The sequence below is a fragment of the Cygnus atratus genome, chromosome 6 (genome assembly GCF_013377495.2).
Source record: "Cygnus atratus isolate AKBS03 ecotype Queensland, Australia chromosome 6, CAtr_DNAZoo_HiC_assembly, whole genome shotgun sequence".
In the NCBI taxonomy this organism is placed as follows: domain Eukaryota; kingdom Metazoa; phylum Chordata; class Aves; order Anseriformes; family Anatidae; genus Cygnus; species Cygnus atratus.
Genome location: NC_066367.1, coordinates 22,961,445 through 22,989,292, shown reverse-complemented (window position 1 = coordinate 22,989,292; position 27,848 = coordinate 22,961,445). Strand labels below are relative to the sequence as shown.

The window sequence follows — 27,848 nt, the reverse complement described above, 5'->3', positions numbered from 1 at the left end:
GAGCCCGCAGGCCCGGCCCGGCCCGGCCCGGCCCGAGCCGAGCGGGGAGCGCGGCGGCGGCGCCCGTCACATGGCGGGCGGGCGGGCGGGGAGAGGCCCGGCAGGAAGTGAGTTCTGGTTCCTGGGTTAAGGTGCTCGCAGGAGCGAGCGCCCTGTGCCGGGAGCGGCCGCGGGCTCCGTGAGGCGCTCGTAAGTCTGAGGTGCTGCTAACACCGCTCCGCTGCCTCCCGCGGGGAGCGCCGGGCGCTCGGCCTCGGGGCTGCCGGGCGGGCTGCGGTGCCGCCCTGCCCCGGCCGTCCTGCTCTCTGCCCTGCTCTCTGCCCTGCCCTGCCGTGCCTTCGCTCCTCCGCGCTTCCGCCGGCCGCTCCGGGGCAGCCGCTTCCCCCGCCGGAGGGAGCGGGGCTCCGGGCAGCGCCCCGGGGCTCTGGGTGCCGCGGAAGTGGCCGGGGCTAAGGGAGCGAGGGCAGCGGGGGGCAGCTCCGGCGAGCGGGGGAGCAGAAAGCGGCGCGCTGGCGGCGCCGGCCGGGGTGGGTGTGCCGCCCCAGCTCCCGGTAAGCCGCAGCCCTTGCCCTGAGCTCGGAGGGCTGGGACGGTGCCGTGGCCACGGGGGCTCTTCCCGGGCTGCCGGCGCAGCGCACCCGTGCGAGGCAGGGCTTCTGTCCCTCAGAGCCAGCTCCCAACTGCAAGTGCAGGGAGCGCTCGGTCTCCCGCTCACAAGCGATTGCCTCAACAGGTTTCCAGTCCCCATGATGATGGCAGTGTAACTTACAAAATATTTCCATTGGAGAAACTGTTTTGAAAGCAGAAATATGTAGAGAAGTGCTTGCTGCTGGATGGCATCTATGTGCTCATATGAACCTATGAGAGGTAGGCACGTGTATTGTGAATGGATGTTTGTATACCCATGATTAGCTGAAGCCTTATTTTTTTTGGTATTGAAGGCGTTTCTGAGGCACTATGAAAACTCAGGCTGTGTCTCTGTAGTGATCCGTGGTGCTGGGATTTCAGGATGTGTGCAGCAGAAGGTTGCTGATTTTTCTGTCGGGGCTTTTTTGGCATTCGACTCGCAGAAAATTCATGTTACTGCTGCTGTTTTTTTTCCCACCTGTGCCAGTGAAATGTTTTCCACTTGAAGCAAGTATTTTAAGAGCATCTTCAGGTTTCCTTGAGTGAGTTTACTCTAAGGTTTGTCTTACAATATTTGCTGTATCCAGTTGTTTTCCAGTGTTCAAGTCTGTACTCAAAGATGAAATTCAAGGTCCCGCTGCCATTGGTCTGGCAGCACAACACTCAAAGCTACTCACATCTACAGGACTCCTTTGTCAGGCAAACTCTGGAGTTAATCTCTGTCTAATTCTGTCCTTGTTAGATTGAATATAGCATTTTGTATTGCTGCATCTGTTCTGACTCCATATTGCTGTTAATAGTTGTGAAAGAGTCTTTAGGATCTAATGAACATCTAGCATGTCAGTTGCTAAAGATCAGGGTTGTCAGCTTTGGGCTGAATACGTTCCAGTAGCTATATTGATGCAGCATAACTGAGCTTGGTTAAAATAGTGGGGGTATTTGTTTTTTTTTCCTCCTAACTGGATGAAGGGAGCAGAGAAAATGACAAGGAACAGTTGGCAATTTCCCTGATAAATATTGATGCCTATGGAGGAGAAGCAGGAAAAGGAGCCAGTTTTTTCTAATTGCAAGGAGTTCTGGATATGAGATAACTGCTTCTTATGTTATCTGTTTATTCCAGCAGCAGGCAACTCAGGGTGTGACTACAGAGCAGTTTAATCCAATCTAAATCTAGACTGCTGCAGTCCTGCCCACGGCTAGTCTCATGTTCCCACTGCCTCTCTGTGTTGGTAGTAGTGCTCCAGCAGCCTTGCACTGAACTAGCTCCTGTTGAATTTTTTTGAGGAAGTAGGCAGCTAGTTCTCTGGCACAACTCAACTGTGTAGCATAAAAACACTGACATTGGTACAAATAGGTGGCAAAAATACATGGCCTGAGATTGGGGAAGGCAGGAATATCTTTTCTTGTGGCAGTGTAGACTTCTATCACCATTACATAACCAAGACTTCACATTACAGTTTTGAAGTTCATGGTGCCATTGAAAACAGGAATTCTGTCTGCCTTTTGCTTATGTTTTCTGCTCCTACGTTGGCTTTCTTCTACTGACACAGGAGCTTGTGCTATCACGCAATTTGAAGTGGTCCATGAAATTAAAAAAAAAAAAAAACACGGCAAAAACACCTTTAGCATCTAGTTTTAGGCTGGGTCAGTTCACTGATACAGTGTACAGCAAAGCTGCTTGTGCTTGCAGAAGTAAAAGGGTGGGGTGGAAGCAGAAATGAGTGTCAAGAGGAATACAGGACCAATTCTTCTGATAACAGTTCCATCTCTAAGTGTCACTAGTAATTAATTTTATTGCTTTCTACTTTCTTACATGGAGTCTGGGTTTTAGGGAGCTACCAGGAAATTAAGAATTGTGGACATTTTTTCCACAGAAATGGACCATAAGCAACCATTCTCCTTATTCTTACCTACTGAGTAGAAAATAAGGCACAGTGCTACAATCTTGTCTGCTGGATCAATTATTTCTGGTACCAGCAGTCCAGATGAGAGTAGAACTTTTTGTTAATGCTCGCAGTCTGAATCAAACAGTCAGTAGAGGACTGGAAGTTAGGCATAAATTTAGAGTGCTGTTTTTTCCAAATTGAGATTGAATTTGCACACCTTCATTTTCTACAAACAGTGAGTTGTCTGGAGCTGAACCCTGTTCCCTCTATTGGAAGCTGAACTTAGTCTTTTAAATCTGCTGCAGTCAATTTTTGAAGTTGCCTTTTATATTTACAGGACACTACAGTTGATTAAGTAAACTGTAACAAGCTAAGTGTCTTCTGGAGAATTTCAGAGAAGTACAAAATCAACATCAGTGCAAACTCTGCAAGTTTTTAAGGAATGTGAGAGCACATTTTCGATCACTTTCAGCTATAACAATACCCTTCCTCAGTTTAGTACCTGCCCCTGCAGACAAATATAGTATCTGATTTTTTTGACCTACGTAAAACAGACCTTCATTTGAAACTGAAAGAAAGTCTATCCATCTGTTTAAAGATGTGTCCCAGGTATTAAAGGGAATGTTCCAGTTAGTGGAAGGTTACTCTTTGAGGGATGGGGAGGGTGGATGAAGGAGTTTGTGTTACTAACTGTGTTTTGAGACAGTAAACATGTAACTGAGATTATAAACTAATGAACTGGTGTTTAGAAAACAAAAACCTTTTACATGAAACAATGTAGAAGTTACGCAAAACTTTGTGAATTTCAATAATACTTGTATCAAAGGGTCCCTAAATGTTTCCAAGCTGTCAAAGAATTTACTTTAAAGTAATAAATTAAAGTAGTAAATATTACTAATGAAGTACTGTCATGCTGGAGTTGAGACACAATTGATTTTGCAATATACGTGCATCATTAAAATAATGTTATCAGGACAAAAAGATGCAACATCCATACAGTACTACATTACACTTTCTAGGAAAGTCAAACCACTTTTTTGTATTAAGCATCAGTGATGTAGAAGATATTCAACAGCAAGAAAAAATGAACAAAAGCTTCAAGCTGCAGTCCTTAGGATTTTTGCTAGGGTCTAGGACAGGTTATCCTCATCCCCTTCTTGCTATGGCTTATCCTCTCTTGACTGCATGTTTCCTTAGTAGTGTCTGTGGTTTATGCGCGATCCCAGAAGATAGTGATAGGTGACAGTGGCTGTTCACACTTTGTACTGTGAGGTAACCATGCTAATATTGAATTAGGAGAGGAGATGTGAATTGCTGTGGTTTTTTTGTTGTTTTGTTTTGTTTTGTTTTTCCATAGTGCTGGCCCATTTTTGCTGTTTTTGAGAATTCACTACCTATCCTCTATTACGTTACAATAAATTTTAATTCTATATTTTTTGGCATCTATTGTTATAGAAGTAAAGGATCTGTGTCTTCAAAGTTCAGTCTCTCTTGAAATTGAAGTCTGTAACTAGTTAATATTGTTGTAGTCTTATGCCTCAAGGTTCATGAGCTTTATTTTCAGGAGCTGATACTGAAATTGATCACAAAGAGTAAGAAGTTGATTGTAATGTGTGAAAAGGTCTGAGTCTTACTGGTTGATATTACTAATCTTTTAGATAAAAGATTTTTTAATTCACCTTTTGGTGCTGCTTGTGTTTTTGTTTTTAAATATGGCATAGAATAGGTTGTGATGTGACCTAATGTTATTAACTTTTTATCTTTGTATTGTTTAATGCCAAAAGCTGGGTTTTGCTTTGTTTTGTTTTAATAATGTCTGCTACTTCACAATTGCATAAACATTAAACTGTTGGAAATGTTATAAATTTAGATAACTGGTGATCTGCACCAATTATAAGTCCCGGCCCTCAAACACTGTAACTACACATACATTTACAGGTTCTGTGCATCCAGAATTTGATTAAAAGTTAACCTGCTTTTACTTAGCTTTTGTTTAAACCTATTTCTGAGCATAGAATTAAATGCTGAGGTGAGCAGATCCGTAGTTCAAACTACCATGTGAGTTAATGCTCAAGCATACTGCATATATTGCTTGAATCTGATAATAATACAAGTGATATTATATTTATTTTTAGTTATATCTTCTTTTTCTTAGCTTTCTTTTTCCTTCTGATTATTTTTCAGGTCTTTTAACTTGACCATCCTTTCAGTGATGAAACAACACTGGGAATTATGGACAAGAACATCGGAGAGCAGCTTAATAAAGCTTATGAAGCCTATCGACAAGCATGCATGGATAGGGACCATGCTGTGAAAGAACTACAGCAAAAAGTATGTGTTGGGTTCTGCACTGTGTTTGTAAAGCCACCCCTTCTGTGGAGGACTGTGGTACATGTAGATTTCGGTTTCACTTTAGCTAGGCACACTTGAGTACATCTGTTAAAGTTGAAAATTACAGTTGTACGACCAGGCCAGTAAACTGCAGAGTAATTCATTAAGGTGTGAATGTAGTAGGTGGCTTCCTGGTTTTCAACCTTTAATTTTTTATTTTTTAATTTTGAAGATGAGAAAAGTGTTTTCTGTTTTGAAGGATTAATCAAGTCTTTTAATGTAAGCAGCAGAGATGTATATGCAAGTTACCCAGCTTTAATGAAGGATATCTTGAAATTTAATTTGGTTTACTCAAAAGTGACCAAATTTTAAGTTATTACTGTAAATAGCTTAATCAAGTTAAGTTATTAAATAGCTTAAATTAAATCGTTTTGTGTTAATAGGAGAAGATGCCACATGAATTATTAATTTACACAATGTAAAAGCCAAACGCCTTAGTGTGTTAAGCACTGCGCAAGCTATTAGGACAATATAGCTTGAAACAGTTACAGCAAACTTATCTTAAAATGATTAGAATATATACTGATTTTTAAAAAATAATCAATCTATACAATTTTTCTTTAATGATGAAGCAACAGAAACAGATTCTGGAGGCATTCTGACCAGTAAGGAGCACCTTTGAATTCTTATTTAGTTTGCTGTTGTAAAAAACATTGCTTCAGCCAAAATTCTTCTAGGACTTCTCATCATATGTGCCAGCATATTGCAAAGCTATCAGTTTGGGGCTTTGTGATACAAATTTTATTGTGCATATACTTCGCAGCAAGGAAAACTCTGTTAGCTAACTGCAAGGCTTGAAAGTTTTTGACATGACTTTCCAATACTTCAGTAGAACAGGTAGGCTGGGACTTTATTCGGGGGCAGGTGAACCATACTTGGTGTCAAGTTATATAAGCAGTAGTACAATTGGAAGTAAGGAAATGCCTACTAGAGAGCATTCTGATAGCTGGGTATGATCTTACCATTCACAGTCATGTCAAAATAAACTAGCCAAGGCACTGCAGAACAAGTATCAAGTCATTCATCCACTGTTCAGCCTAACTACATGCATAGTCTGTTGCAGCAGTGCCGATGCAAATCTGCAGAGTTTTCTGCACTTAACAAGCACAGGAAGCAAGTCAGATATATTTTGTGCTGAAATTGCAACTAACTTAACAAAAGGCAACATACTTTAAAATGTTTGAGAATCTTTTGAATTCCCTCTCTTATGATGAAAAATTAATTATTTGAAGGAAAAACAGTCAAGTTAATACTTGTAGGGCGTCTAACTATCTGAAAGAAATTTCTGCCATAGAAAGAAGACATTGAATACAAGGTCAGGAGATAGCTCTCTTAAAGTCCATGGAAGAAAATCAGAAAAGTGTGTGAGATCATTAATGTTAAGTGAACTAAATGCTTGCAGTATTTCCTTCTGCATTTTCTCAGGTTCAGAAATCAAAGGCAAAAGCCTTTCATAAAGGATTGCCATTTGTTCAAATTTTTGCCCTAATCAAACTTTCCCATGACTTCAGAAGAGAATGAAAGTATTTTTTCAGGAAGAGTTGGTACTATAACTAGTTGGGGTATTTTTGTTTGTGTTGTTTTTCAGTCTTTTTATTCAAAAACCATGAGTTTGGTTTGACCTTTGTACGGTGCCTGGCTATAGTAAATTCCTCTGTTCATTGTGTGGCCTTCACACATTGTTGGATTGTCCACCATTCTGTTGTTAACAGTTTACTACTTAAGTTACCGATAGGCCACTTGTTTTGCCAGTCTCTAGAGCTGGGAGCCATGTCAAGCACACAGAAGCCAGAGTCATCTCGGCCAGATGGTGTTTGATACAGATGGATGGTTGGTTGTCATGCAGATCTTCTAGTTGGTAACTTGTTGCTGCCATCTGACTCAAGGAATAATTTGTGCACACTGGCTGTCAAAAGCATCTTCTCTTCTGTCTGTTTTAGCTGTCATGTCTGTGCTCTGTACAGAAGTGTTGACAAGACATTGCTGTTGTACATTTTCAATTTGGTTCTCAGTGATTTTTCTGCTTCATGAGGTCTCTTGGTAGCTGCTGGAGTGTACTGCTCTTTGATCACTTTTTTTTTTTTTAACTCTCATAGTACAACTACTACCTGGCTTTTTAAAATAAATTTTGTTTCTAGGTTTATTCCTGCCTACTTCACAGACAACCATATTGGGCAGTAGGGGTGTGTGGAATTTAAACATGACTGAGATCAGAGAATTAGAAAGCAGTATGGATAAATTATAAATAGAAGTGAAGACATACCTGTCTTGTCCCAGGTATTGACCTGTTCAATAATAGGCATATTCTTAATTCCAGACAAATTCAGTGCATTTCTGTAAGTTTCCTTGCTGGTATTTCACAAGTTTTCTTGCTGGTTTTTAGTGCTACTGTAACTGCAACATTAGGGATGTGCTAATGAAATAATAGTTCTTGAATATTAGCATCTTCCTGCCACCTGACCATGTGTTCAGTTAACTGACTGTCTAACAACATTTATACTCCTCAGTGAAATGTGAGCAGCCTTATTAGGCTCTGTATGGCCTGGTTATAGCACAAAATAGAGCATAACTAGTTGAAGAATGGGGCTGATTGGCTACTCTTATTTTCTGCTTGTTTGCTTCCCCCCCCCCCTCAGTTTTCTAGGTTAGAATACCAAGTCTACTGCACTCAAAGAAACAGGCAAAATCTCTGTACGTAGACAATTAGTTACTTACAAGGTTGTAGGGAATAAGCAATGTTGATTTAATTTAAAAACCTATCTTTCTGAAAGCCAATTTCTATATAATTTATTTGTTAGAAAATACGAGGGAAGAAAGTTATATCTTTCTATGGATAAACTAACTGACCAGCGTTCTGAAGAAGTAAATGCTGTAGTTCTGATTTTAAACCCTATGTGTTCTACGGCTATGAAAGAAGATTCCTATACTTTATTTATCCTATCCTTTATAACTGCTACAGTTGAAACGGTTACTTAAAATCAGGATTTATTTATTATACCTTTTCTAATCAGTACAGTCTCAAAAGTACAGACTTGCCAAAGGTGACTGTAGTTGGGTTTTCATGCAGGGGTCCACAACTACCATCATCTTTAAAAATCAGGGCTGTTTTTTATATGCTAAATAGGAGACCCCTAGTCAAAACAAAATAAGATTAATGCTAATTAAATTATATTTGCAGACAGAGAACTACATGCAGCAAATACGTGAACAGCAGGAACAGATAGAGCTTCAAAACAGCATTATTGCAAAACTGAATTCACAGTTAGCTGCTCTGAATGCTAATAGAGGTATGTACTCCAGTCTGCACATTATTTCTTTTTATGCTGTGTTGCATTGATGAATAGTTTTGACTTTGTTGCTTCAGCTTTTACAATATACATCTCTCAGAGCACTATCATACTTTTCTGCGAACGTGAGAGTTAACACAAATGTGCTGTTTCAAAATCTATTTATAAAATGCAACACTTCTGAGGTCTCTCTGTATCCTCTTCAAGAAATGGTGAGATTTTCTTTAGATGTAGAACCTGCTCACACTGCAGTCAATAAAAGTTATGAAAATACGGGTTCAAATCAATCACTAGATTAAGCACGTCACATATTAATTTCACAATTATCTGTTAATAAGTTTAACTCGTAGGTTGTTCTAGATGTGAATGCTATGGTTATGTCTTTTACATTAGACAAGTCTTGTGATGCTGATCTAGTGGATAACTGAAGCTTTATAGCAGGTAATTTTCTTTCAAATCAAATAGTCATTGATGGATAATTTTCTACTGTTTCTCTGTATTACACAAATAAGAGAAGAGTCAGAGTAACCATGTGTTAATCTGCCATGCTCATTAAATATTTATTCACACTAGCCTAACACTCCTGATTTTCATAAATAATAGCAAAGTAGTTGGCTTTTACTTTTAAGAATACATGTACATTCATTATTGCTAGATGAGTCTTGCATTGTCTCTAAGCACAGAATTGGGTTTCTCTTGCTTGTTTAGTGAAGGCTTACTCAAGAAAAATAGAGAATTTAATGTCAGCCTAGCATATTTTGATGGGGAAAGATGCAGTGACAATCAGTTGCTTTTTATTTTAAGGTAATGTGCATCCCTACATTCTGATGCATGAAGACATTGAAACCTCCAACTTATCTTTTAGCCAGCTCTCTGAAAAACTGAACGTAGCAAAACGAAGAGAGAGACTCTTAAAGGTATGGTCATCTGCAACATGTTTAGCATAAGATCACATTTGTGCTGTGATGATACTATGAGAACCTAAAGAGAGAACTGAGATTTTTTGTGGTTGAACTGTTCTTCTTCCAATATGAGATCTTCACCTGAAGTGCACGAGTGTGGTGCCCTATAGTCTGATTAGTTGAACTAAGCATCTGTCTTTGGTCCTTCTTAGTGCAGTTTTTGTTTGCTCCAGCTCCCTAGAATAATTTTCGTCAGAAAATAGGAACTCGCTTATTTATTTCTTAACCTGCCAAAACCAGTGGTCAGGAAGGGGCTCCCTCTTTCTCTCATGAGAGCTATTCGCGTCACAGCCAGTCTGCATATTTTTGCAAGACGAAATGAAAAATCTGCACTCAAAGAGTAATGAGGTAGGAAATAAATATCCATTGCTCTGGAGATGCTGGTGATATGTTTGATTTTTTAAATAGCTAGTTTTAATACAATCTCTCAGCCCTCTTCACCTATTCACTGAAGTAACACTTAAATTTTCAGTACAGCCTGTTGAGAGTAACGGGAATAAGAGTAAAACGGTAGTGTAGAATAGGCAGGAAATACCGTGTATGGATTTCGTGTGTTGAGCAAAGACCGTGACAGAAATGCACAAAGTTGCGTTGTTCTTATCCTAAGTCATCCTATTGTGTTTTAGGGAGCTGTCATGTAAAGCAGGAATCTGTTATTTTTGAATATGAGTCTCTATAACACGGACTGTGTAAGGCAATGTTAAGAAGACCTATATGAAATCAGGCATTTGATTTAAAAATAGTTAGCTTCAGAATTTGTTTCCTGAGCCTGAGCTATGAACAAAGGAATTATGCTAAATTCATGGAAATGCAGTTTTTAAACAGAAATGTTAATTTTAAAATAACTGTATTGGATTACTGGTGCTTATTTAATTATCTTGAAGAAATCTGACTTAACACTAAGCCTTTCCAAACATTTTAAATGTACTGTTGTCAAAGATTTATATACACTCGTTCATTTAAAAAGTAGTCTTTATATAATTTTTTCTACACTAAAATCTGTAATCACAAAATGTTATTTTTTTCCTAATCTTTGCGTTTTATTTGTAGTATAACACAGGGTTCACTCTGTGATGGAACATCTTTGCGTATTTTTGCATTTTTCTATCTTGAATTGGATAATAATTGTATCTTACAGTTGCATATGGAGATGTGACCAAGCCTAATATTCCATATTCTTGTTTATGATTGTTCAAGGACAATGGTTTTACATAACTTAGTCATATAATGAGAAAGGGAGCTGTGTTATCTGCTCTTCTCACATGAAACACTGAGAAATTATGTGATCTATACAGTACATTACAGGCAATGCGCGAGAGGCAGGAATCATTATTTTAGAGGCTATTTTCTTAATGGAATATGTTATTTGTCTTTATCTGCATTTTGATTTAGTCAATTATTACAGTTGCCTCTCAGCAATAGGCAGTTCATCTGGATTTTGTTTCATCTGTGCCATAAATGGAAAGATTTTTGATATAACTCCATGCAGAATCAACTATATAGAATATGTGCACTTAAGCCCAGGCACAGTCCCCATCTTCCTGAATAAATGAAGTCAGGGTAAAAGTAAAAATAATAATAGCAATAATGGAGCTGATTCTTCACATGACAGGTAGTCAACTAGTAGAGCTTCCTAATCCAGGGGTAAATTGGACAACTTCATGGGAGATAAATATATTGAGTTAATAGAAATGCAGAAACTATGGCTAAGAAGGTCTGGGAATTTATTAAAGTTTGTATCATGAATGCCTCCTTTTTTCTTATACTCTTCCCTAGACATCATCTTTTGACTTCTTTTACACCAAAAAGTCATCAACCTGCCATTGATCCAGTGTATCTAATTCAATAAAGTGTTGGCTTTTTTGGCTGTTCAAATTCAAAAGCTCATATATTTTATTTGAAAGCCTATATTTTTCTAACCACATTCTATCCACGTTCTGCTCTAAATGAAATGAAAGTTGTCTATAGCCATTGTCCTCTATTTCATTAACTCCTTTATTCTACTTCTCCAGAAAAAAAAAAATCAGGCTTGCAAAATGTACAATTCTGGATAATAAATAATTAAAGACTAATTGTACAAGTTAAAATGTTGCTGTCTGTCCTTCCTTGAAACTCAGAGTTTCTCACATGTCTGAAATTGTGTAAGTTTACCGATACCTATTGAAACTGTCTTTTGCTAAGTCCAATCGGATTTCTTTGGAGGACTGGAGAACTATATTCTGTTCTCCGGTAAAGTTAATAGAAATGCTGGATTGCTTGTAATAGGTGCATGGTTAGACCTTAAATTTCAGAGGTTTAAAATGAGGTAGGGATTAGCTTTCCTGTTTTCCAACCTCAAAAACTTGGCCATACTTGTTTATTTTGTCTGCTGTTGCTTATTTTCGTTGCCAGTGTGCCATAAAATGCTTTTGTCAGGCAGTGGCCTGGTCAGTACCAAACCATATACAAAATTACCGGGTATTTTCAGTCCTCTGCTTGAGGAGACCAAAGAGACCTAAATTGCTGCCTTTTCAGGTGCTATTTTTCAGAACTGCCTGGTTCAACTTTATTAACTAGGAAGAATGTGGATCCTGTTGCTGTTTCAGAGCCAAAGCTGTCCAGCAAACAGATGTCAAGCAAGCAATGTCCAGCAAAGCTTCTTTTGTGTGTTATTTCTAGTACAGAGTTAGATACCAGAATCGTTGCAATGTCCATAAAACAGGAAGCTAAGTCAATACCTGTGAAGAAAATAAGATCATGTTCATATTTTCCTTGGTCAGGAACCTCAGTATAAAACGCTGTGTGGAGTTCGTTGATCAGAATTTCTTGTGCCACAAAAAAGGTGAAGAAACCGTGTGTCAGGAATGAATAACGCATATGGCGTACAAAATTGTTCATTCTACAATAAATGTTTAGGTTTTCCTCATGCAGGCTGTAAGCAAAGGAATGGCAGATGTATGGTAGTCATCTTTGTGCTTAAAATGACTTAAGTGACTAAAAGCAGCTACTGCAGCAGTCTTGTACAGTTGTGTTGCAGTCAATATCAACTTCACTGGTGTCAGTTTTTCTGTCTTTGACACAAAGCTGTACTTTATGATTTTATGCTCACAGGTCTATGTATTTAGCTATCCTTTGCTACGGATACAATGTATGCACTAGGATTAATTAGGCCCTGCTACATGTTCTAGGAAATCTTGGTATTGGTAGCCTTTTCCTTATTGCTTCATCTGTTTAGGCTATCTCTGCCCAAAAATAATTAAAAGTTTGTGCTTAAGCTGTTAAAAGTCATTACAGTTAATATTGCCTGAAACCACTTAGAGTAGTTTGTAAGTTGAATAGTATTTTTCCTTAAAACCATCTGCAAGCTTATTCATCCTAGGAAGCCACTGAAACAGGCCGTTATAGCACACTTCAGGGAGAAAATAAGGGACCTGCATTTGCAACAGCACAGTCTGGGGACTGACTGGCTGTGCAGCGACTCTGCTGGAAAGGATCTGAGATCTTGATCATGTATTGTATGAGAAGAAGATGCAGAAACTGGACTTGTTCAGCCTGTAGAATAGACGGCTTCAGGGGAAACTAATAGTTCTCCAATACCTACAGGGAGGTTATCAGGCAGGCAGAGCCGGGCTCTTCACAGTGGTGCATGGCAAGAAGATGAGACAACAGGCATTTGAAACATGAAAGGTCCAGACTGGACATAAGGGAAAACTTTTCATTAGGAGGATAGCCAGGCATTGGAAAAGGTTACTGAGAGATATTGTTCCCGCCGCTGCTTTGATTAGAAGGTTGATCTGAAGAACCTTTGAGGTCCCTTCGAACTTGAGTATCCTGTGAAGTAAGGCCTCTCCAAAAAAAAAAAAGATACTGATCTGTTCATAATACAGATGTAACCTCTCTGTTGGTTGCTAATACCAGCATTCTTAAAAGATCCGTTATGTGGCCAAGTCCTTAACTGAGTAGGTATCACCTGTGTGACATACTTGATGGCATTAAGCTAAAACTTAACGCAATTTATAAATGTTACCACATTGTTTGCAAACACCCAAATTTGGTCAGTATTAGAAACTGTAAGAGGATCAACATATGAGAGCTTGTATTACCAAAAGATCCCCAAAGATGTAATAATTTTGCAAGTGTTTTTCCTGGTGTGACAGGCTGACAGTGTACAGGACTGATGACTTACACTGGTATTTACTGATACATCTTCACTGCAACATGTTGAATGGCTCTTCTCACATTGGTTCCCACGTGGCTTTTCTCATTGTTTTCTTAAATCTTGTCCCCACTGCCTGTTGGAAAAGATAGGAAAAATGGAAGAGAGCTACTGGCTGTTACTGCATTGCTCCCAGTTGTCTGGAAGCTTTTCAAAGTCCATGCTTTTTGGAGCTGTAGTAGTTCCAAATGGATAAATGGCATGTGCAGATCAACACTGTATCACAGGCTCACTGAAAGAGTTAATTCACTGTACTTAAGATAAAGTTGTTCTTCAAGGGCAAGTGCTGTGTTTGACATAAGCTTTTTCCTAGGTGTTTGGATTTCCAAGCATCCCATTTTAAAAGGAAAATACAGGAGAAGCTGTGTCCCATTTGCTTTTTAAAAGGGAAATGGAATTTGACCAAGGAGTGTTTGGGAACGCTGTTACCAAATGGCTCTGCGGTGGCTTGGGGCCTGTGAACCCACAGAATGAAATACTACTGACTTCGTGTTCCTGGAAGGGCAAAATGTAGTTCCCCATACCATAGGTACTGTTTCTTTTGTGCTTAGATGACCGGAGCACTCCCTGGTAACTATGTGTTTGGTTTGCTCTGCATGACCCAGGTGGAGAAGTAACAGCTTAGCGCTTTTCATATTTAACTGTGGCTTGATGTATGAACTAAACTGGTCATGAGCCATGTTGTTGTATGCTTTCATGTTGTACACAAAACAATACTGAAGCCTTCTTCGTAGATACTATGAATTTGTTATTATTCTTATGCTGCATCATGTTTTTCAGACCTTTGTAGTCTTAGAATAATGTGGAAAAGGTATATAGTTAAAAAACTACGTCCAGCTTCAGCCTGGCTATAACATTCTTCCAGTATTTTCAGATCTGTTAAAAATACTTTTATGCATGCCTCCATCTCCTCTTAACATAGGTGGGGTTTTTTTTGCACATTGCTCTGTATGATTCTTTTCTCAATCATCAGATATTTCCTGAAGTTGCTCTGAACTTTCTATGCCTCATAGTGCTTTAGTGTTCTTGTTGTGCCTTTTGAGAAAATCCAACCTAGTTGCTGTAGCGTGTTAATGAAGTTGATGGTCTTTAGGGTTCTTTGGCCTAAAATCTTCAGATATTTTGCTTTTTCCAGAACTGCATCCGAAAACCTTTCTTCTTTTTTTCCTCTGTTGCTGTTGTCATTTTTTTCATACAATTCCCTAGATTCTTATCTACTATGATGCAGTGTACAGATTCCACACTAGAAGACTATAGAAATCATTTCATGATCTGTCCTATGAGTTCTATATACTCCCCACAACACCTGTCAGCAGAAGACTCCTCCAGCCATAGGAATTAAGAAGTTTGCAATACCTAAAGCAGAAATACCTTGCCAGTTCAAAGGTGTTTGAATGACTGGGTATGTAAGATCTGCACATTGTGCTGAGAGAGGAGTTTTGCATTTTTAGACAATGTTTTGAACCTACCAAGCAGTTGATGTTTAATCTGGATACTTGGGATCCCACCCAAGTCCAGAGCTGCACTGAAGCTCTGATCTTAGGTTTACTATATAAAGTCACAATTGATACTGGGGAAAAAACAATGCCTTCAAAGCCATTTTTCTGAGTTTGTTTATCCAGATAGGGTAACTTCTTGGCACTAAAATGTTGTGTTAGCTGCACATGCACACATCCATGCTTAACCACCTGGTGTCTCTGTAAACCAGCTCTGAATCTATCCCTGTATGGCTGTCATTGTCTAGTTTGGGATATCTCACTGATAATAACTTCATATCTTATAATTTACATTAGCGTTTACCTACCTAATCTCCAAACACACAACCTCAATCTATTTAGGTCCCATTTGTAAGTAAAACAAATATTCTTCTTAGAAAAGCATTTATTTGTTTTTTTCCTCTTTACCTTGCTCTACCTGCCTACAGACTATCTTACTGCATTTCACTTACATTCCATCTTGCAGAGTAAACCCCTTGGGCTTACTTCTCTTGCAGAGACAGACGTGGGGCTTCAGGGCACACTTTGCGACACTTGATGCAGTTCAATATCACTGTTTCTAGAGATTTCATAAATTGACAACTATAAGGTTTTCATAGCCATGTTGGTTTTTTTTACCATCGATTTTTTTTCTTGAAAATTATTCAAGGACTACTTCTGTGTATATAAAAATAATAATAATAATCATTCCTTATATAATTCTTCATTCCACCAAAAAGCCCACTTACGTTAAAATTCCCCAAATTACCAGATCTGTAGTTAAAGTGGGGCCAGCCACCGCTTTTTATTTCGTAAATCTTGCTAGCATTGCAGTATTCTTGGGCTTGTTCAGAAAACGAGGTAGCTGCAGAATATCACCTTTAAAATTGTTTAAGATGGATTGAAATTAATGAATTATTAGTTTATATATTAAACATACGCTATATTGTAAATAAGATGCTAATGTATATGGCAAAGTGAATCAAGATGGTATTTTTTCTATATTCACCAATATGACTCCAATTCAGAACATACAGTTGTTTTGAGTAATCATCTATGATCGGATACATCTATGTGTAGCAGTAAAAGGTCTTTACTATCAGTTCAAAATTAATATTTCAGCTAATAATACTGGCTTTTATTTATGTTGCAGAATCTTTATTTAGCTTTTTCTGGACTGCTGAGTAATGATATTCCACAAAGCTCAGTTCTGTTAATTGTACTGGCATTTCTAAAATTGTTTTTTAGGAACAGTTAGAAAATGAGAGCATGAAGTTGAAGCAACTTGAAGACAAAAACAGTCAAAAGGAAAGGAAGCTTGTGTCTATTATTTCCAACCAAGAAGATAAAATACGATCTCTGAAAATTAAATTGAAAGAATTAAATGAAGCACAAAAGAATATGCAGATGCCAATATACAAAATGGAGGTAAGATAAGATTAAAACAAGTGGAGATAAAATGAGAAACCAAATTTTTGAAAATTATTAGTTTTTTCAAATGTGTTTATACTAGTTGTTCTAAGAAAATTATTTTCCTAGTAACTATTTAATGTTGACATTTAAATTATTAATTTATATAAGGAACATAGGAAACTGAACTATTTAATTCATTGATTGGTTTGTGTGTTATTTTTATATTATGCCATTATAGCATTATATTTGTGAAAACTCGAGATCAGCATTTCAGTTCTATAATTTTCAGTCAGGAGTTTTCACCAAAATTGAGTTGATTTTTTTCTCTTTTACCCCACCCTATTTTTGTGGTAAAATAGCATCTGGAGTGAAATATAGCTGTGGGATAGCTGTACTGCAGACTGAACGCAATCTTATAAATGTATTTTAGCTAGCTAATTCAAAGTGAATGTAACTAAAAGGACAAAGCAACACAACTCGTTGCTCTCAGACTTACCAAGCAAGCATTTGCTTGACTTTTTACAGCAGCTATTTGTAACCAATGTAGGGACGTTTAAAGCAGCTCAAATGTGTCAACAGGAGCTGCAGTTGCACTTTACTACCAGGTAGGCTATGGGTCAGTGGTTATAAGCAATATATTGAAACCAGCTAATTTGGCAGACATATGATCAAGTTCTAAGTCTGATGTGGAGGACATATGAACATACCCGGGCCATCTGGTAATGTAGATCTAGGGGAACTGCAGCTTAATGACCGATTATCATAAAAACTTTTCTTAATAGCTGGCATTGACTTAAAACGATGTAATGCTAGAGTAAACCACAAGGTGGTAGTCAAAGTTAATAACATCCAAAAACCTGAGCGGACTCTTTGACACATTAGCTTTTGATGTGTTCATTGAAAATTTTTGTGAATACATTGTTGTTGTTTTTTTTTAAGAGCTGAAATTGCTGGATACCTCAGTAACAAGCTTATATGCAATATATAACCTTAACTTGTACATGGTTAAAAGAGACTTACAGTGAAGCAATATTCTTAGAATGAGTTTTCTTTCAAGAAAGTATGAGCAGAGGAATGCCACGCTGAGTTGTTAAAAGCTAAATTAAAAATAAGATTTCACACAAAGTAAAATAAATAAGTAAAGGGTTTTGTCATTTTGTGAATGTTTTGAGAGCTTCCAGAATGACTAGGTGAAGGATACTGTGACATTTTTATTCATATCAGGATGAAGAGCAAAATGAATATGCTAACCTGTGATTCTTACTTTCATTTTTTACTTCAAGGTGAAAAGTAAGAAAGTTGTTCCAGATAAGCCTGAATTATCTCTAGGATTCTCTGGTATTTCACCTGGGCATGCAAGGTAAATACTTTTGCAACATTTTGTCAACTTATTTTTAGTTGTCTTTTCTGATACTAAGACCTGTTATTTCCATAATTTCCACATAGTACCTTAAAAATTGGGCAGCAGCAGGGCAGGAGAGCAGCAGAGATCAAAGAGTTAGCGTGGGAAGGAAATAAAGCCAGCGACTATGTGGAATCGTAACAGGGCTTTGCACGTATATAGAGTTAAGTTGGGAGGAAGAAAAATAGCCACTTGGTTCAGCAGGAGGTTAAACTCTGTGGGAAATAACTGTGGATGTTAATGCCGGGTTTTGGATAAGCATTAGTTCTCTTGCATTAAATCCCTTCAGAGCAGGAACGTACTACCATAATGGATTAACTGATGGCAGCACAGCAGAGGAGCCTGCTGCGCTGCCAGGAGGAGGTCTGATAGTCAGCATGAAGAAATAATTCTTGGCCTGATCCATCCTAAATGAGAGTTTGAAACCAGGTTTATCTGTAAACTGAGGCCAGCCAGCCCTGGCAACAACCAAGGAACCAAAAGCAGTGTATTTCCCAAGCAAGTGTTCCTCCTTCTGCCAGTGTTTTGGGAAAAATATTGACCAAACTTAGGTTTGCATTTTTCACAGGATAGGCAATAATACCACTTAACAACCTTTGCTGGGGTCAAATAGAAGATTCTCAAAGGTGGGGCTTGGGAGACTATTAGGGAAAAGTATTGTGAATTCTTCCTGTCTTCTTACATTCTTGCCAAGGCAACTGGTTTTGGCCACTCTCTGACATAGACTAGGTGAACTGTGTGAATCTTTAGTCTGAATCATTACTGCTATAGGATAAGAAAGAGGGGAAATAAGACTCTGATAAAGACTCTTTTTTTTTTGTCTTTACTGATGTATATTTAAATGGTTATGGTATATCTACATTTGTTATGGTATCACAAATGCCTAGCAAATGAAGAATGGTTTATCTAATCATATGTATATTTTAAACCTCCAATTAAAAACTTGAGTCTTTTCTCACTTCTTATTTATCGAAATACCTGAACTTTAATTCCTTCTGTAGATGTTTCTTTCTTGAAGTTAAGCTAAGATCCAGTTAGACATTTGTTTTCAAAAAGAGAAGTGTAGCAGAAGTAAGAGCACAGCTCATGATACTCCTGATCGCTGGACAAATAAGCAGTAGAAAGGAAAACAATTCATCGGATTAAAGAAAAACCCCTGTTGACCTCTTTTGATACAAAGATGCAAACGAGAACACAAGTCCAGTTTGTCACAAACTTAATTTTTTCATCTCTATAGTTCATTTCATAAAATCCATTATGTGGTTAGAAATATAAACTGCTCAGCAGGTTTATCTAAATTTCACGATGGAATTTTATGGATGCATCAATAACTGAACAATGTGATGTGTGGTGCCTTTAGGCAAATAAAATTCAAACCAGCATGGAGAGCTATGTCTACTAGTTTTAATGCAGATAACTAAATATCAGATGGCCATATGATATGCTAGAAAAGATATAATAAAAAGACCCCTCAGAATAAAAGGAGAAGTCATATGATGTTGTATAAAAGAGAGGAATGAGTTTACTGACATCTCTCAAAAATGTCAGGTAGACAAAGAAGGAAGGAACAGTAACAAATGCTTGTGTGTTCTTTCTCCTGCAAAGTCTGAAGTCCACAGGAAGCAGTAGAAAACAGTTAATGCCCACAACAGTGGGATCCTATTTTGCCTAGAATGGGATGCAAACAGTATCTTTCACACTTGTGAAATAAAAGCTTTTCCACTGATACCTGGGAGAATTGAAGGAAAAAAAGAAAAATCCTTTACTTTTTTGGGTCCTTGAAGAGTCAGGCCCTAAGCTTGAATGTTTGTGTGTATGATATGACTAAATAGCTATTTGACTACGTTTTTTTCTCTTTTCTGCTTGCTTTTACAGAGGAGAACAAAAATGTATATACATATGTTGAGGAACAAGCTATCCAAGAAAAGTAGCTTACACTATTGTTTTTCTCTGGTTTGTGAGTGTGACTAGATTAAAGGTCATAACGAGCTGAAGTGGTTGATGCTTTAATTTGCAATTTGATCTTCTAGGGAGAATCTGGAGACTATTTTCCAGGAGATGAAAGAAGAGTGTCATCGAATATGTATGCTAGCCAGAGAACAAACAGACCAACTGAGTAAATTTAGGATAAAGCCAGAACCTGAAACTGGTAATATCATACTTAAGCTCTTATTGTGATTCAACTGTTTGAAAGCTTTGCTTTATATTTGAAAATACTGTAAATTACACATACATAGAAGTACTTCCACTGTTTACCATCTGCCTTTTTCAAGTCTGTTCACATGGTGCTCAGTATTTCACCAAGAAAATGCACCGCCAGTTTTGGCATTCTATGACGAATGCTCCAAATCACATGCTATAAAAGACAGTCGTCACATCAATGGCTCTCATAATTGTTTTGTCCCTTGGAGTGAGAGGCAGGCACTTACTACATGTGATATCCTATCATACTGTGTGAATGACAGTGCTTGCTTGCTTTTAATTTAGCTGTCAGTTCAAAAGATGTCTGTTATGAATGTCTCGAGCCCCATATCTGTTAGAGGAAAACTGCTGGACTGAGGAGAGTCAGAGGACTGATTTCCTAGACTTCCTTGTGCAGACTTTTAAATACCGTTTTGTTATACGGAACAAGAGCTTAACCCAACATTTCCTGAAAACAAAAGGCAGACTTGATTTTTGTGGCCACTGGAAGAGATCTTGAATGTCCAGTTCTGCTAATGCTTGCATTAAAATATAATTGAAGCTATTAGGGGTATTCCTACTAGCTTTGCTTGGTAGTAGGGTCAAATTATTTTAAAAAAAATAAAAAAGATTTCTTAAATGATTTCAAAAAGTACTTGCCAAATTTACATGGTTGAAGCAAAAGACACCGATACCAACACTTGTTTCTAATTAAAGTTTCGCCATTGCCCAAATTTTGTTAGATGTGCTAATGTGTAGCTTGTGGCTCCAAATGGCTACATCTGAACTGTAATGTATTCTAGTGTACACTACTAAACTTTATTGTCTGGGGTGTGGGTGCTTCACAGCTTATTCCAGAATTAGTTGTTTTTCTTTAAATGTGTTCCTAACTCAACTAACTATGTGAAATCATATGGATCTGTTGCATTTTTATTAATTCTGTGGCCCACCTTGTTACAATATCTGAGTGATATCGGAAGACGTTTGTATAGTAAATGTACAGAGCCCCAAAAATAAATGGGGAATACTCAAAACACAGGGGAAATATGGTCCATCTTCTGAATAATTGTTCAGTTTAAATATTTACCTAATTTGAAAGTTGATGGGAGTTTGGTACCTGAATACCTTCTCAAATCTTGTTCATGGTGCCTAACATGTTCTTGGCACTGTGTGTAATAGTTTTGGTTCCAGCTTCTATTTCTGCCAGAACACTTCAGTAAATATATGCAAGTATGTGTTAAGAGTATGGGACAACATAAGTTTCAATAAAATGGAAATGTTTATAGCCATAAATCAGAGAGAAATAGAATTATTAGAACAGAATTGTTTGATTTTATTTCTCTTCTGATAATTTTTGAGTCAGAGCTAATGTTTGTGGAAAAAAAATATCTTGAACTGATTTCAAAGAGACAAAATTAAGGTTAAGAAGCCAAGAAGGAAAATCAAAAACGTCTCAGGAAAAATACCCCAACATCACACCCTGAATAATGATATATTGCTTAATGTTTTCTTCAATCTTTCTTCACAGAAATACAGTTTTCCATGCCGATACAGTGTACTGATAAAACTGATGAACAAGCAGAAGAGCTTTTTAAGCCTCGGGTTATACAGGATATAAATAGAGGTGCATCATGCATCACATCTATCACACCAAGAGGAGTGGGCCAAGATGAGGACAACAACTCTGTAGAATCACTTTCTAAATTTAATGTCAAGTTTCCACCTACAGACAATGACTCTGCTTTCTTGCAGAGCACTCAGGAGAAACCAACGGTACCTTGTACTGGTATAGCTGAAAACATGCTTCAAGATCATCATTTTAACCTGGAGCACAGAGACCGTGCTGTTAACCTCAGTAAATTGGAACCTAACTCATTTGAAGCTCGTGGAGTTGATCTCATGACCTCAGCTTTACAAAGCTTAACTACTGTTGACAAAACAAACCCCCGAATCATGCAAACATGCCCGTAGAAAATACCCGTGACAAAACATGCTTAAAAACAGCAGACACTGGTTTCACGTTTATACCTAAGCACACGAACCAGGGATCACCTGAAGCAATTTTTCCTTTAGAAGCTGCTGGGACAACTGTCAGAGGTCCTCACCAGGTATCGTTCTATAAATACTCTACATTCAAAAAAAAAAAAAAAAAAAAGGTAGCCATGCAGACAACCGCATTGCTAAGGTCTTTGAGACAGGAATAATATATTCTATGAGGTATCTCAACAGTCTTTTTTTAAGCCAATATATTTTGTCAGTTCTTCTCCCTGATACTGAGGTATGTATACAAGGAACTTTTCCAGGGAAATAGGGCAAGTTTTTAAGTAGCTGTAAGCACTGTATATGCTCACACAAATTTCAGTTCATGTAGATGTTAATTGCTTCTATATCTGTTTCAAAGGTGTCATTAATCATAAGTTGCCCCCTAGATTGCTTTCCTTCTACCCTTGATCTCAGATGAATAGGGCACATAATTGTTTTAATTGTTTTTAACGTACAGCAGAGAATATGACAAATGAACTAATTTTTAAAAAACTAAACAGATAAATACTTCACTGTGGAAAAAACGATCTACTTTTTATCTGGTATAAACAGCATCTCATTCCTCCCCTCTAAGAAAACTTAAAATATGTTCTTCATAGTTTAAGCAGTCATTAGGAAAACATAATTATTTATTTTTACAAATGAGTGGAAGTACACTAAGATACCTAAGTCATGTTTGTATAAGTACTTTGAGCTTGAATTTTAGTCATAGCTACTTGAAGTCCGCGGGAATTCTGAAAGCAAGGCCCAATTGCTGTAGTGCAGGCTAACGTTTCAGCAGGTTGTATCAATCCCATCTCTGAATATTTTGCTTCCTTTGTGTACCATTTTTCTTTCAAGTGAAATTGTTCAGAATTTATAGACTGATTTCTTTTTCCTTTTTTTTTTTCCCTACATTTCTGTGGCTTTTCTCACACCTCCTGAAAGGAGAACTTTTTGAGAATATACAAATAGTGATATTTAGGGATTCTCTGAAGGTGGATTTGGAATATTTTTCCTCTTTACATTGATGTGTTTTTTATGTTCTTTGCTAATGACAACATACGTGGAGATAAAAGAGCTTTACCTCTCGATTTTGTTACTGTATGACATGCAAAACTAGCATTTGGGAAGCATTTGTAGGACATCCTAGCTTTTATGATTTCTTCTTCTAACACCAACTCTAGTTTAATTTTCCATTGCAAACCAGTTTGGGATGAAAACTTTAAAGCATAGAAAGTTTGCTATTCTTCATTATTTTTATTTTAAACTATATGCCTGATTTTTCAAAATGTATTTTAAATACCTCTCTATTATGTAGGAGATCTGAATTCTATATTAATTTACTAATTATAGGTTTTATTGTGCTTTAATTTTCATTGGATCTTCCGTTAAAATTGTGACTGAGTTAAACAAATTAAACCACTTATTTTGTCACTGGTAGAATTCCTGTGGAGCTGTGAAGTATTCACTCCATTGCTTGTTACTCTTCTATTTTTTTGTATTTTCTCTCCAGCTTGTTCTTTTACTAGTTAGTCTGTGGTTTTCAATAGATGGCACCCTGCATTGTATATTACAGCAAGTGAAACAGCTGGTATGTGATTATAAATTGATAGGGGAGTATGCAACTTAAAAAGTAGAGAAGAATTGCAGTTGAATAGCAATACGCTATTCAGCTTATTGTCAGCTATTGGTTTTATCATCGGTATTTCTGTTAAAAAAAAAAAAAAAAAAGGATATTAATTTGGGGGCATCACTTAAAATGTAAATGATTTACTTTCTGGAGAAAATGTAATAATGCTAACAGCTGGGGAAAAAAGGCAAATACTGTTTCAGTATTTGTAAATCATATCTACATAGTACTGTAGAACATGTAAGACAGCTTAAAATGTATCTTATCCAGAGGCTTGTTTGAACCAAGCCAATATTACTTTAACATTTATTAATCTTTCTTTCTCTCTCTCAACATCCATCACTTTTGTGAAGCTGCCTTCAGAAGCTGGTTTTTTGTTTGTTTTTTTGCTTGTTTCGTTGGTTGTTTTTTTTAGTATTTTTCCTAGTGAATTGGACTCAGCTTTGGAGTTTTTTTCTGACTATTAATTCTGCTGAAGATTTGATTCACAGATAATTATACGTGTAGATTAAAATAATATTTTAAAATGTTACTTGCATACATGCCCTTTTTACTGTATTAACCTTAGCAAAAACTATTAATAATACTTGTTCTTAGTATTTTTACCACCTTTGTAGGGAGCAGTTATGTTAGCATCATCCCTACCACTGGTGAAGCTCCAGTACGGAGGAATGAGATACCTGATTTTTTTTCCCTAGTGTGGATAAAACTTTCAAGTATTTACTACATATGTTAACTTATAAAATGGAAAACCCCATAAATGCAGTAGATTTGGCAACAGTAAGTTCTTGGAACTGCTCTCAGTTGCTGTAATAAATTTAGCTCTTTCCTTCTTTGTGGATACTAAATGTGAAAACTCAGTACTGTTTTCTTAGGATGTAACTTTTAAAAAAAAAACATGTGACTGAAAAGAGCAGCAGATTAAAATAAGCATGGATATTAGTGGACCTAGGATTTTACAGACTACTGTTAATTGAGACTTGCATATAGATGCATATGTTTATCGGTATTCACAGTTTGAGGGGGTTGTTTCTACCAAAAACATTTCTAAGAATGTTCACAATTTTACAAGCAAGTCATTAGTCTATTGATCTTAATCTGAATATTGTTTTGAAATGAAACACCCACTTAAATACATCCCTATTCTGAAAAGCATTTTAAACATTCTTAACACTCAAAGAAAGAAATGGAAGTTAAGTGCTTGCTTCAGTGTGTTGCTGGATGAGTATCTTCCCTTGTCGTGCTTCCAAGACTGAAAATCTAACTATGTCCTTAGTGGGATTTTTACAATAATATCTTATCTTTTTTTTTAATGGTGCTTTACATAATAGGATATTAAAAACAAGTAATTCTGAACACATTTCATTAGGGATATTTAACTGTGTCAGTGTCTAGATAAATTTAATATGCAATTTACACCAGCAACATACAATAAGTAGGCTCTTTTAGCTGAAAAGAAGTGGTGTGATTGCACTTAATTACTAATTAGTCAATTTAATTATATGGATTGCTGACCATAATGAAAGACAGTAAATCTGCTACCGCTATCTGATAAGCTAAACACTGTTTAAATGGGGAATGGACAGGAAATTGACTCCAAGAAGTTGTAGCTGGTTTAAATGCAAGGATTAACCACTATGAAAGCCAGGTTAGTTGTACAGTGAATTATAGCAGGAATAAACATTAGATTCTAACTATTTGGCATGATAAATTTGAATAACAGTTGAAAATTAAAACTCTCTGTTAAGTATGAATAGCAAGAAATTTAAAACTTCAAGAGAAACTACTTTCTAAAGTCTTCTTGCTTGCCTTTCCATTTGTGATTGAAGCAATATAGAAGAAAGATGAGCCAAAAAAAACTGTAGGGCGCTCTCCTTTTCTACGTTCCAGTCCCACATAGAGCTGATACCAACTCGCTGCCATTCTGTCTACTTTGCAGTCACAGCAGTAGTTTTCAATTTACTCAAAACCTTATCATCTTGGCCATGTAACTATGTATTTTATCTTATGTTTGTTGCTAATACCAAAGTGATAGAACTTAATTTTTAACTACCTGAAAACTGATAGAAGACTTTCTGAATTCTAGTTGCTATCAAGCTATATAGTCTACCCTCTGACTAAAAGCATGTATTGGGCTCAAGTCCCTATTGTCAGGTAAACAGACTTGCTGGCTTTCAACTAGCTACCTCAGGTACCAAGAGCAGTAACAGCTGCTGAACCAAATGTAGCATAGTTTACAGAATTGCCTGAAATGTATGGATAGATATTCAGATGGCGCTATTGATGCTGTCATGGCAGAAGGAAACCCAAAACTGAGATTATCTTAGACACGTTTACACTAAAAGGCAGTCAGATTAAATAAGTAACTTAAGACATACAACATTGCTCTAGTCATTTTGTAAGTAAACTGAAAATTAGGTATGTACCAATAAGAATAGAAATCAAATGTTTCATACTCGCTCTGTACAAGAAATATGTATTTTATCCTGAGGCAAAAATTTGTTATTTCAGTTTAAATGGCTATGATGTCCTGCGGCTTCTACAGTAAAGTATTGAAATACAACGTTAAAAGCCTTAATATTTATCATACTGATATTACAGAATTCTGTTCATAGCAGTATTTATCATTAATAGATATCAAGGCGTTTTAAACATTTTTAAGAATGTTATTTTTATGGAACTTTAGAAAAAATCAAAACTTAGAAAAATCTTGTCTTCCTTAATTATTTAGGATTAGGTAGTAGTTAATGTCTCTGGCAAGGCACATGTTAAGTACACCTAGTCTAAAGAGGCAGGTATTTTTAATATAAATATAAACCACAGCATCATGTAAATCATATCATAAACCACAGCAATAATCATTTTCTGTTTCTTTTAGCTCATTTGGCAGCCTCAAGACAATGATTTGCTGGCACAAGCTTATACAGACTCTGAACTGAATCAGTGTGGAGTATGTGAATTCTGTCGAGAAGTTTTCCCACCATCTCTAACATCTAAGGAAGATTTTCTTCGGCATCTGAATTCCCACTTTAAAGTACAGTCTTAATGTATGAGAATTCAATGGATCACTGTTTTTGCATACATTTGATTTTTTTATTCAATAGATATGCTAAGAATTTAAGGATTAAGACTTGTAACAAGAACTTATAACTGAAATTGTCAGATAAGCACATTTTTAATTGTCATTTGACAAGGTAAAATGGAACTGTAAGTCAGTACTGTAACACATTATTGCTTGTTATGCTTCAATATTACCATTGGGATTGTTGTTAAATGCCTTTTTTTCAATTAATATTTGTCTGAATAGGCTCAAAGTCATGATTATATTTGAGTACAGATTTGCAGGATTAAGTACTTAATCTGGGTGGGGAAATTGGTGTAACACTAGCATTTTTTCTCAATATCCAGTTATGATTCTCTTCTCCTTGAAGTAAACAGAAAGGAGAAGTAAGCTCTCATTTTTAATTTCTATTATGAAATTTCCAAATTTAACTTACAGTAGTGAACCTCTTAATTCAGATCCTTGCAAAATCATCAGAGTAATTGATTGCCTAGTGTGCCAAAATTAGGATAGACTCTTAATATAAATCAATGGTTGACTTTCTTTCTGAATTGTTTTCTAGAGAGATTAATCTAACACAGCACATAAATGACCCTTTTGCTAAAATGGACTGGTAGCAGTTTTCTGTATGTCTGATAAATCTTGTTAAAAAAAAAACCTATTTTGTTAACATACTGTCCTAGCATTAATCATGAGTAAAATACTGCCATAGAAAATGGTATATTAGTATGAAGGATGGAATGAGAAAAGGCTAAACTGTCCCTAAAACTAAGAATACCAAAGATTGTTTACCTTTCCTTCTGGTCATAACATGAAGGATTGTTCAAGTCGGTTATGGCCTAGATGGGCGAGGGGAAAACCTAATAATGGAAATCTCAGTGACTTCAGTTTTAACCTGAATATGCAAGAGTGGCTTTCTCAATGCAATATGAATTTGTGTTTAGGTGAAACATTGCATTTTGATAAAGTTTGCACATTTTATGGAATTATAGGGTTCAAATTAAAAAGCAATGTTTTTTTACTAAGCAATTTAAATTAATGATAAAAGGTGACCTGGAGCTTTTTGCATATGAACTGAGTATAGGTTTTTGTCCTGATTTTTGATAATTAGCATTAATTTTTTATAGCAGCAAAGCACACCACTTTTTAAAGATTTGTTCGCAGGTGACTTATTTCTGGAAAAAAAAAATACACCTGCATCTTTTTTAGAAATGGATTTTTCTGCAGTTATTTGCTGTACTTTAAACATCTCATGTTTGTAACTGGCTGTCAACAGAGTGTAATAAACAGCAGTGTACAGTGCGTGTCTGCGA

General features: G+C 36.8%; 1 protein-coding gene across 1 annotated transcript; it reads left to right on the top strand.

Annotated features, from left to right (window-relative positions):
• The first annotated feature begins 78 nt into the window (after positions 1 to 78).
• TANK (TRAF family member associated NFKB activator) lies at positions 79 to 27,848 on the top strand. Its single transcript, XM_035570009.2, is given in 11 exon segments — positions 79 to 189; positions 734 to 867; positions 4,698 to 4,844; positions 8,083 to 8,191; positions 8,996 to 9,108; positions 16,072 to 16,251; positions 17,520 to 17,596; positions 19,669 to 19,787; positions 21,348 to 21,758; positions 21,761 to 21,927; positions 26,353 to 27,848. Coding segments are annotated over 9 exon segments (1,443 nt in total). The 5' UTR covers positions 79 to 189; positions 734 to 867; positions 4,698 to 4,745; the 3' UTR covers positions 26,521 to 27,848.